General features: G+C 39.2%; 1 protein-coding gene across 5 annotated transcripts in view; it reads left to right on the plus strand.

The window, feature by feature from the left end:
- The window catches only part of ECPAS (Ecm29 proteasome adaptor and scaffold), a 103,146-nt gene that overhangs the window by 75,237 nt on the left and 15,735 nt on the right, over window positions 1–12,174 (plus strand). For all 5 annotated transcript variants that reach the window (XM_030859024.3, XM_030859025.3, XM_030859022.3 and 2 more), the window contains 10 exons: window positions 63–180; window positions 437–604; window positions 2,903–2,982; window positions 3,591–3,696; window positions 4,699–4,746; window positions 5,781–5,902; window positions 7,470–7,620; window positions 9,515–9,580; window positions 10,792–10,881; window positions 11,973–12,039. In XM_030859024.3, the coding sequence (XP_030714884.1) occupies window positions 63–180; window positions 437–604; window positions 2,903–2,982; window positions 3,591–3,696; window positions 4,699–4,746; window positions 5,781–5,902; window positions 7,470–7,620; window positions 9,515–9,580; window positions 10,792–10,881; window positions 11,973–12,039 (1,016 nt within the window). The remainder of the gene's footprint in view (window positions 1–62; window positions 181–436; window positions 605–2,902; window positions 2,983–3,590; window positions 3,697–4,698; window positions 4,747–5,780; window positions 5,903–7,469; window positions 7,621–9,514; window positions 9,581–10,791; window positions 10,882–11,972; window positions 12,040–12,174) is intronic.

Consider the following 12,174-nt stretch of genomic DNA (forward strand, 5'->3'; position numbering starts at 1 on the left):
ATTTTTAATAGTCTGGAGGTGGAGAGATACATTACAGCATACTTTTCATCTTTGTGTTCAAGCCAGGGCCTCTCTACTTACAAGGAGCTTTGTTCTCTGGCAAGTGATCTTAGTCAGCCCGACCTGGTGTATAAATTTATGAATCTAGCCAACCATCACGCAATGTGGAACTCTAGGAAGGTAAGTGGCTATTGCTGGACATTTTATTTTTTTCTTCCCTCCAAATCAAACCTCCTGCATTGGCAGACGGGGACAACTGTTATGCAGTATGTTTTGTAAAAGTCTGTGATTAGAGAGATCTAGATCACCACATAGCTGCTATTACTGATGGGTAAAGCCGGACACCCAGTAAATCAGGCTCTATTCAGGGACAAGAATTTTGTGATTTTTCATATGTGGATATTATATCTGAGCCACTTTGTTATTATTTTTTTAGGGTGCTGCTTTTGGTTTTAATGTAATTGCTACCAGAGCTGGAGAGCAGCTAGCTCCTTTCCTGCCTCAACTAGTTCCTCGTCTTTATCGTTACCAGTTTGATCCCAACCTTGGCATTCGACAGGCCATGACAAGTATTTGGAATGCGCTGGTCACTGACAAGTCAATGGCAAGTATCTGTGAACCCTTGTCCCGGGCTACACATGGCATGTAAACTCATGCTCATCTTCCTTTCTACTTTGTGTACTTTTTTGTTTAAACAAACAGACTTTCTTTCATCCCTTGCTTTCTTCCTTCTTTCAAGGTATCAGAGATGCTCATGGCAACATTTATTGAAATCTCAAAAATGGAAACAATCTAAATGTCCATTGGGTGGATGGTTAAGGAAGTGGCAGTGTATCCACACAAATGGAAAACTGTATGTCGATAGTTAACCACTGATGTAGTGGAGAACAGGTCGTGGTTCTTGCCTTCAAGGAGTTCACGTAGTTGGGGAGGTAGATAAGGAATCAGGCAATTACCATATTTGGTTTTTTCTCATCTGGCTGCTTCTCATATTCTCCTTCACTGTTAGATACTAGAATTTCTCAGGGCTTGCCTCTGAGTACCGTTGACTCTCTCCACTTTCTCTTTTTAGATCAGCTCCTCAGTTCCAGGGCTTATGTGTCATCTTGATTGTGATGGTTCCCAGTCTTTACTTATGGCCCAGGCACGACTTGTGCTCCTGACTTGTCTATCTCACTGCCTGCTTGACATTATCACTTGGATGTTGTTTCAAGATACCTTAGACTTAATATGTCTAGAATGGGACTTAAAAAAACAAACTTCCCCCTCTCTTCTCCTCAGCGTTCATTCATTTACCCCAGCTGGGAAACTGGGCATCATCCTTGATTATTGTCTGTCTCACCCTCACCCTCAATTGAATCCAGTAGCAAATTCTGTTGATTCTGCTTCCAAAGTATTTCTCCCTCCCTCCTTTCCCTTCTTCCCTTCTTTCTCTTTCTTTTTCTCTGTTTCTCTTTCTTTCTCTCTCTCTCTTTCTCTCTTTCTCTCTTTCTTTCTTTCTTCCTCCCTTCCTCCCTTCCTTCCACTGTGTGGCTTGCGGGATCTCAGTTCCCTGACCAGGGATCAAACCCGGGCCCACAGCAGTGAAAGCGCTGCATCTTAACCACTGGATCTCCAGGGAATTCCCTCCAAAGTATTTCTTGAATCTATTCTCTTTTTTCCTTATTCCTCCCTGATGAACAGGTTGTCACCTTTCTCTTCTCTTTGCCTTCTTTCATTTAATTACCAATAGTAAAAGTGATTTTTAAAAATGCAAATTGGATTGCATTTTGGGTTAAAATCCTTTGTTGGCTTCCTAGTTCACTTTAAATAAACCCCATGACCCTTACCCTGTCTTTCCATGCCTGAGCATGATGCAGCCCTTTCCTGTCTCCAGCCTGATGCTGGTGGGCACTGGAGGGTTCCACCTTGAGGGTTCTGTGAGTTCTGTTTGCTCTAGGAGAGTACTTGGTACCACTGGGTCAACTTGAGATCTAATAGGTCGAGTTCAGGGCCCAGGCTTAGGCTCGCAGGATGTGAGTGTCACCTCTGTGTGAGTGGAAGGTGAAGCCACAGATGTGGATGAGATCACTGTGGAGACTGTCTAGAGACATGGACATAGAAAGACATCAGTTTCTTAAATCTTAGGTGAGTTATTTCCTCCCTGTCTTGGTTTTCTTAAATGTAAGTGAGGATAACAAAACCTCTCCTACCTACAAGAGTAATAGTGGAAAAGCCATAAGTTTTGAAGTTCTTCGGATTAGCATAAAAAGTGAATCTACTATCGGTGTGTGTAGTTACTACCAAATGGATAAGTGTATATCAAAACTAAAGAGGCTTAAAAGATTAAATTCGTCTTCATTCTGAACAATCAAGTGCTTCTTTATGTGCCAGACGTGGTGCAGGCTACCAGGGAGGGAAGGACAAGTGAGACACTGTCCCTGCCCTCGAGGTCTCAGTGTGAAGGGGCAGGACAGTTACTGTGCTGTCTGATACAGTGTGCGTAAGAAGGTGCCGTGGGAACATAGGGCAGAGTAGGCCAGTCCTGTCTGCGAAGGTGATGCCTGATTTGAATCTTGAACAAGTAGGAGATGGAAAAGGTAGAGGTAGTGTGTGCTAGGGAGTGGAGGTGAGGCAGGACATACAAGAACTTGGGAGCTAGATGGTCCCAGGAGGGCTTCGTACCCACGCCTGGGTGATTGGACTTTATTCTCATGCACTGAGGAAAATAAGAGGATCATGTTTGCATTTCAGGATGATCAGCTGGGCAGCTTCCAGCAACTAAAGTGGGGAGAGAGTTGTGGACAGAGAGGCCTAGGGAGACACTTAGGCTGTTACGTACAGAAACACAGTGTGGTAGAGATGAATCATTTGATTATTGATGGATTTTGCGTTCTCAGTTTTATCCTTTTGTTTTCATTAGGTGGATAAGTATTTGAAGGAAATTCTTCAAGATTTGGTTAAGAATCTAACCAGCAATATGTGGCGAGTTCGAGAATCCAGGTACCATTTTTGGAAATATAAGACTAGTCAAATAAAATTGAATTTTTTTTCCCTTCAAATTTCCAAGTTTTATACTTTGGGCAAAAGGAATAAGTTAAAACCACTAAAAAGCATATTTCTGGTTGGGTTAGACAGTTAATGAGATTTAAGCTCTAGTCAGTGGTTTTCCTAAGTTGTCTTAGTTTTTGTAAGTATGAAATAACAGAAGTAGATCACTTGTTAAATTAGACATCAACATACATTTATATACTCTCATGACTTTGTAGGGTAGCATTTATTTATACATATATAATTTATGTTTATTCAGTGCCTGCTATATGCTTGGCAGTGTGCTAGGCCCTGGAGGTATATTGGTAAGTAAAAAATGATGTATCATCTTGAAGAGATTATATTATAGTTGTGGGAAATAGACATTTGATGAGTGTACATGCCATATGCCTGTGGTATATTTGAGGCACCAAGAAGAGAGTAGTCATTGCCGTTTTGGGGTGAGGGGGTTAAGACTAGAAATATAGGCAGAATCCATATTCTTGTTTGATATGACTGTTTCATAGTAAAATATTGAGCTTTCTTGATCATATATTTGAAACCAAATTGTTTATTTTCAGCTGTTTAGCTCTGAACGATTTATTGAGAGGAAGACCCCTAGATGACATCATTGATAAACTTCCAGAAATTTGGGAAACTCTCTTTAGAGTACAAGATGATATAAAGGTACTATATACATAAATCTGCATTTATTTATAGAATAGCATAAATTGGAATTGTTAAAATATGTATGTTACATATTTCAAAATTCAATATCCAGACAATTTTTTTTAAAAGACCAGAATTTTCCTCCAAAGTTTCAGTTTTGTTTTTTTGGGGTTTTTTTGCGGTACGCGGGCCTCTCACTGCTGTGGCCTCTTCCGTTGCGGAGCACAGGCTCCGGACGCGCAGGCTCAGCAGCCATGGCTCACGGGCCCAGCCGCTCTGCGGCATGTGGGATCTTCCCGGACCGGGGCACGAACTCGCGTCCCCTGCATCGGCAGGTGGACTCTCAACCACTGCGCCACCAGGGAAGCCCCAAAGTTTCAGTTTTGATGTGTGTGTGAAGTGGCAAGTTTAGGTATCTTTAGATCTAAATTTAATTAAAGTTAAAAAAAAAAAAAAAGAAAAAAGGGTAACTACTGCCTGATTTTCTTTTAGTAGAGATCTTGTGATGCTGTTGTGAGGAACAAATAACAGTCTAGAAATAATCCAAAATAACTCTACTTAGATCAGCTTCGTAAGTTGGATCAGTCATTCCCAAATAACGTGACCAGTTTCTCTTTTGCCTCGGCAGTCTAAATTTAAAATTTTTCCATCTTACCATTAAAATTAGGCACTTCAGTTTTTTGCTTTATTTGTCAGAGTTTTTTTAAGTCTTTCAGAATCTTCACATAGATCTCTATATATTTGCTTTTATAATATATTTAGTTTCTAAACTGTTATACTTAATATCCATATTTTTGTAAGGTCAAAACAGGTTGTATCTAATTTAAAAAACAGTAGTATGGAATGGTAATATGTTCCTTGATGGGCAAAGAGCCTAGTGAAACACCATTTTTTACCTAGTAATGAAAGTAGGATTTTTCACCAATTTGTGTAGATTTGGAGGCAGTTTAAATACACATTTTGGGGTAGATGAGAAGGAAACTCTGACGTTGTATAATGTCATATTCTTCTCATTTTTAGGAATCTGTACGAAAAGCAGCAGAACTAGCTCTGAAAACGCTGAGCAAGGTGAAAACTCTAGTCTTATACTGGGGGGTGAAGTGGGTCAGGATTCTATGTGACAGTGAAAATTATGACTTATTTTTTTGTCATATAAAGTGACATTTAGTTGCAGTGTAACTGGCTTCATGTTACAGCCCACTTCTTAACAATGAATGGGAAACTGGTTGCTATTATGTTAGAATGCTAGTATTTTTAACAAAGTGTGTCTCTGGGCTCTTTAAATGGAGAGCTTTCCTAGGCCTTTATATAAGATAGGACTTTCTCTTGACCCTGAAGTACACATTACATTTAGATCAAGCAACATCTATTCTCTTTATTATTGCTATGTTTATATGTTAATCTGCCTTTCATACTTCTGAGGTTGGCAACCTTTTTTTTTCTTTTGCGGTACGCGGGCCTCTCACTGCTGTGGCCTCTCCCATTGTGGAGCACAGGCTCCGGACGTGCAGGCTCAGCGGCCATGGCTCACGGGCCTAGCCGCTCCGCGGCATGTGGGATCTTCCCGGACTGGGGCACGAACCCGTGTCGTCTGCATCGGCAGGCGGACTCTCAACCACTGCGCCACCAGGGAAGCCCTGGCAGCCTTTTTGAAACTGGTTCCCCACTTGAACTTGATTTCGTGGTATATCAGGGCCTTCTAATGTGTTAGAAGGTTTTAAATCCAAGTGTTTCTTATTCCACATTTGTGTTCTTGACCTCTGTGTTATGCTGCCACCCAAAGTTATTGATAATAATACCTTAAGCCTTCTTCAGTGCTTTCTAAACATATTCTCGTTTCATCTTCAACTGTTTCCTGTTTCACAAATTAGAAGACCAAAGCTTAGAAAGTAAAATGCATTACCAAATTTTCTGTATAGTTATTGGCAGACATAGGACTCAATCCCAGATCATGAGATCTTCTTTTTCTTCCTGTGATATTGTAGAAAGTAGAGTCACTTACCCTTTTCTATGGATATAGGAAGTAGGAAGTATTTTGTCAGATGAACGCGTTATTGGGTGAGAGGTCAGTTTCACTAATTTCCATGCTCTTTGTATGTGAGGTTTGTGTGAAAATGTGTGACCCTGCCAAAGGAGCCGCTGGCCAGAGAACCATTGCTGTCCTCCTGCCCTGCCTTCTGGACAAAGGAGTGATGAGTCCTGTGACAGAAGTTCGAGCCCTCAGGTTTGAATCAGCTGATGAAATTGAATGCATTGGATTTACTTAGTTCTTAGCCACCCAGTAGAAATTGGGTTTCTTTGAATGTTAGATTCTTGAAAGAGTGGAGAAATGAGTTGAGAATCCAGTGGGGTGACCCAATAGCAAATGCGAGAAGTGGTGAGTCAGAACATTTTTGCAGAGACATTCTCGTGGGAGCCTTGCTTTTGTCCAGCCTTCTGCCACTCTGCCTCAACCTTGAGTAAAGTGTGTTTGTTATTTTCTTGTCATTGGCCTCTGCCCCCAGCAGGCACATCGTCCTATTCTGCTGCGCCTCAGGTCCTTGAGAGCTTGCTTGTTGGTTATACCACTTAGTAATGTTTCACAGATCATTATGTTTAAAATAAACTGTTTACCGCCTGTGAAATATTCAAGTCGTACACATTTAGATATATATGGCTCTTTTAAGTTAAAATCAGCAGTGAAGGATTCTTTTTTTTTTTTTTTTTTTTAACCAGAGTGCTATCTGGGAACTTCATCTGTTCCATTTTTTATTTCCCTCTTGAAATTAGCTCAAATTAACAGTACCAACACTATTTCATGGTAACTAAATAGTTGCTATGGGAAAGCTCTTCTCTGAAGGATTCACCTAACAAATGCAAAGGAATGATAAAATTAGGGTATCACCATTTTGCTCTCCTCACTAGGATACTCCAGGTAGTGATCATAAGTGGCTCCTGAGTCCACTGGTAAAGGCTGACGGGAGGAGCATTATAATGGATGGTTGGTTCGTGCTGACCAAACTTGAACCTGCTGTTCATTCAACAGCACAAAAAAACATAAGCATCTTGATGTGATGAGACAGGACATGTGAAGACCACCCGTGAAAGATTCTTGTTTTAAAAAAAATTGAACTGAACTTGATTTTAGCCTGCAGATCTGTATAAGCTACAGAGGAACCTCTTAAGTGACACCATCAGAATACAAATCAATAGCTTAAAAAAAAGAGGACGGAGAGAGCACTGTTGAAAAAGATTCAAGAAATGCAGTAAATTGCAGTGTGTAGATGGACTCTGGATTTGATTTCAGCAAACCAACTCTTACGGACACTTGTGAAGCAGTCAGGAAATTTGGATATTAGATGATATGAAAGAAATTCTTAATATTTTTTAGGTGTGAAATGGTATTTTGATTATGATAAAAAATCTGGGTCTCTTCATGATACACGTAGAAGTTAGGGAATATGCTTCAAAATACTACGGTGGCAGGGGGAAAAGTATATGAATGGTCTGTATGTATGGTGGATGCCTAAGTGAGACAAAATTGGCCAAAGGTTGCTGCTTGTTGAACTGGGTGGAGAGCATACGGAATTGCATTTATGATTCTCTTTACTTTCATATATGTGTGAACATTTCTGTAATAAAAAGTAAAAACAAAAACCAAAAAAAAAACCAACACAGAGCTAAGACCAGGCTCTGTATCCAAGGGAGTATGTTCCTTAATGCAATAAAGTGCAGAAACTCCTCATGATTAGACCTGTAGGGCTTCTTGCTTTGTTAAAAGGACTCAGGATTTGTGTTTTGTGTGTCTGTAGCATTAACACCCTCGTGAAGATCAGCAAAAGTGCAGGAGCCATGTTGAAACCACATGCACCAAAACTCATCCCAGCTCTGCTAGAATCCTTAAGTGTCTTGGAGCCTCAAGTTCTCAATTATTTGAGTCTCCGGGCTACAGACCAAGAAAAGGTGAGTTGACAACACAGCCATATTGGTAATTATCATGAAGGGAGAATCCTGTTAAGATACTCAACAGGCCTTCCAGGGTCCTTAGACAAACTCCATGACTCAGATGATACTTTCACCACTCTTGAAACAGCTCAACTTCTATAACCACATGCAGTGTTTCTTTAGCGGGGCCGGAGAGGGCTCATACACTGTTATGTGAAGTGAATGAAAAATGACACTTCCGTCCAAAAAAATACATCAATACATTTATTTAACACGGTTTTTTGTACATGTTCGTTTATTTTCTAGGGGTTGGGTCTACACCCTCAGAGTCCTCCTATGGACCATTCCTGCTTTGCAAATCAAGAGGATTTGTAGGTAGACTTCTGCATAGTCCAAAATTATTCTGCTTTTTAGGTATACTCCAGTTCCCTAGTCTCTGATTAGAGTTTTGTTTTGTTCTGTTTTTTTAATTACAGATGAAACATTTATTGTGAAAAGTTAAAACAACACAGAAGAGTAGAAAGTAATCCCCTAGGAGTCCCCTCTGCTGTGGCAGCACAGTATCATTTCCTGAGGAGTACTCACTGTCAGCAGTTCCTGGGTCTTTTTTCAAATTCTTTTGTAGTCATAGGCTTCAAAATCAAACAAACATACTAATTTTAAAATAGAATCAGACTGCGAATATTGTTCTGCAACTTGATTTTTGTTTTTAACAAAATACCATGTGTATATATGGATCTATTTCATTCTTTTTAGTGCATGCAGAGTATTCTACAGTGAGGTTATTTTGAACAGCGTGAGAGATTTTGTGGCATCAAAAGTTATGAATGCTCTGTTTTCTCCACATCTTTGCCAACATTGAATAATACCAGTCTGATAAGCAAGAATCTCATTATTCTAATTTAGTTTCCTATTATTAGTGTTGTCCATTGTCTTTTCGTATTATGTTATCCATTTATAAATATTTCTTCTGTGAGTTGTATGTTTCTACTGTATGTCTGTTTTTCACTTGTTTATGTTTTTACATTTGTCTTTATTAGAACTGTCAAACTCCTGTTATATGATTGTAAAAGTTTTCTCTCAGTTCACTATTTGGTTTTTAACTTACCTAAGCTATTATATTCTAATCACTTACTCTGTTTTCCCTTTGCCTCTGATATTGCTGTTTCTTCTCCAGTCATCATTCTTTCCTCTTTCAGCAGTAATCTTGCCTTTCCTAGGTTCTCACCTACTAGGTGTTGAGAATTAGGAAACATAAATTCTAGTCCAAACTTTGCAGCCCTAGGCAAGGCACTTCTGTATGCCTAATTTTTCTCACTTACTATGTCTGGATAGTGTCAACCTCTCCTGTACCATAGTTATTTGATTAAAATGCTATTGTATCAATAGATAGGAGGGTCCTTTATAAAGTTAAAACAATACATGTATAAAATTAAAAATCGTGTATTAGATAGAAAATTATTTAGTCTGTTTCTTTATTTAATGGAGGGAGAACCTGAGGCTCAAGAAGGCTGGATAACTTGCTCAGAGCCATACTATGTTATTTTCTAACTGCAGTTAATTTCTAACTGTTGTCTGCATTTCTCACTTACAGTGAGATGCTGCCTCTACATGTATATGGTTGAGCGTAGAACAAAAGAAATTATTTAGACTTGTGTTTGAATTTGTTGTATCTATATATTATTTTTTAAAATATTCCTTAATTTGTCAGTAAAGCCCAATTTGAGTGTGTGGAGGTTCTTCTTTTATTTTGGCTGTGCCGTGTGCAGCTTGTGGGATCCTAGTTCCCTGACCAGGGATCAAACCCATGCCCTCAGCAGTGAAAGTCGCAGAGTCCTAACCACTGGGATGCCAGGGAAGTCCCTGGAGGTTCTTCTTAATTGATTGAATGTGCTTGCATTTGTGTTCTCAGGCTGCGATGGATAGTGCCCGACTCAGTGCTGCCAAATCCTCTCCCATGATGGAAACAATCAACATGGTAAGTGCCTCACGTAATGAGAACATTTACCTTTGCTTACCTTAGAGTGTAATTGTTCAAAGTCTTCAGGTTACATTAAATGAAGTAGAGGTTTAAGGGATGAGTCAAGGCAGCTGTTGTGACTCTAGTTTTTTCTTACTATAGTTCTTTTTTCTTTTCCTGTATTACTAAATGGAATACTTTCCCCAATACTAGATTGCATCAGTCCAGATTTGTGTTACACAGGAGAACAATATATTGAAAGGTCTGCCTATAAATCTATATCTGTATCTCTTTTGGCCTGCCTATTTAGAAAGTTCGGATACTTGTGTCTGCCTGAGCATTGTTTCTGGGAGGACCTAGGAAGGTGTAAGCTGGAGCTGTTAGTGAAGTAGGAAGCATAAAAGGTAGGGAGAGAGAACTGAGCAATGTTGGTAGGTTGTTCAGTTAAAGGAAGGGGATTTGCAGAAAAGAGCGCTTGGCACCAAGTTTCGAAATTCCAGTGTTTCTGGAATCATGGGTTAAAGAGTCTCTAAGGTCACAAAAGCTGACTCTGCTGTGCATGCCCTGGAGTGGTTAAATGAGAGCTTGTGAGCTACTGGAAATTGTTTTGATGGGCAGATCACAGGTCTAGACAAGAGAAGAAGGAATTTTTTTAGTGCTTACTGGGGAACTATTACCAAAATTTGGTCTAAGGATGTCTTCGTTGGATTATGAGGGCAAAAGAAAGCTTAAAGAAATAGGAATAGTTAGCAAGCACCTTATAGATAGGCTCATCAGTAATAGAATATATGTCATTATATTTTCAAAAATATATAGTATAGCAAATTCAGCTAAGAAGTCAACTTTAATAAGGTGGCTTGATAGGGCAGGACCACGGAAGAAGGTCAGTTTTAATCTAGGTCTTTTACACTAAACATGGATTGTTAAAGAAGAAGTAGGCCCAGAGAGATCCTCTCTTCTTGGGTACTCATTATTTATTTTCTCCTTTATAAATCAATGTTTTTTATTATTTTTGTTTTGTTTTTAATGTTGACCCACTGATGAATGGTTTTCTTGTTTGTAGTATGATTTTAACATTGAAATTGGAGCAAAATCAAACCAGTGGTTTTTGCACTTCATGTCAAAACCAGTTGGGTACATAGTTGACGTGGGCAGTTATTAATTGAAGATGCGGTACTGACTTAATTATTTGCTAAGGTTAACTTTTTATATTTATTCTCTTCCAAAAGTGCCTGCAGTATCTTGATGTGTCGGTGCTGGGTGAGCTAGTTCCTAGGTTATGTGAACTGATCAGAAGTGGTGTAGGTCTTGGAACTAAGGTAAGCAAGTGTATTTTTCATAAGAGGAATTTGCATCTTCATTCGTTTGGGCCACAAAAATAGAACAGCCGTCATGTGTGAAATTCATTTTTTTCTTAAAACCTGACTTTATTTTATGTTAACTATTTTGTTTCTATGACTGCACTAATAACTTAAAACATGTAATTCATTCAGAATATAAAACATGTGACTTATATTCAGTAAACATTGTCTTACTTTTTTAGTGGAATCATTTCTGTCCCCTGGTTGCCAGGTACATGCCCTCTGGGTCCTCGTTCATAATCAGTTATTAGTGGAAATGCTCATCCAGTTACCAAGTCATGGTTGCTTAAGGTGGTGATTAGTATTTTTCACAGACGAATCAGTAGGTATTTAGATGGAAAAATGTCTTCCTTTCCAAGATTTTTCAAGGATCAGATCCCACACCCTACACTTTGAAAACAAACAACTCAACGTTTATTTCTCCTGACAAAATTAACATTTACTTGTATTTTAAAATTTTAGCATTTATAGATCAGGAGAAAGTTAGAAGTTGTCTGTTAGTTTACCACCCATGGGTTAATTGCTGTTGATATTTCAAAATGTTTCCTTCTGGTCTCTTTCTGTGCATGTGTCTTCTACGATGTCCTCTCTAATGGCCATATACTCTCTCATGTGGCTGAAACATCATTTATTTTAACCCATCAAGGAATACCTGATTTGTTTTCAGCTTTTTTGATACTAAACAAAGCGCTGTGATGAATGGTTTTGGACACATCTGAAGCTGCTTCCTTTGGTTAAATTCCTAGAACGGGAAATGTTAGAACAAGGATGGACAGGATGACATGTTGCCCTCCCAAAAGATTGTACGAGTCTCCTCCTCACTTGCAATGTATGAGAGCAGTGTATACTTGCAGCAAGACCTCTGCAGGAAGTCTTGAAGGAAATCTTTGTGTTAATAATTTAAAATAAGAGTTTTACTCTTTCTAGATAGAATCTTGGAGGGGCTGTAAGGCTTTGTGTATTTCTTTAAATCTTTGACTCCTAAAACCAAGGGTTTGATAGAACATTGTGACCATCAAATTTAGACCTTTGCCTTTGTAACCCTGTAGGGAGGCTGTGCCAGTGTCATTGTGTCATTAACCACTCAGTGTCCCCAGGACCTAACACCTTACTCAGGTGAGTTTGTCAAAACCACTGGGGTGATGTTTTTGTATGGCCATGTCTTGTGTGACAAGGTTTTAAAAGGAAAAACAGTGATCATTCAGACATGCTTGTGATATCGTGTACTTTTTCTTCCCTCAAACTCTCCCA

This window comes from Globicephala melas, chromosome 6 (assembly GCF_963455315.2).
Source record: "Globicephala melas chromosome 6, mGloMel1.2, whole genome shotgun sequence".
In the NCBI taxonomy this organism is placed as follows: domain Eukaryota; kingdom Metazoa; phylum Chordata; class Mammalia; order Artiodactyla; family Delphinidae; genus Globicephala; species Globicephala melas.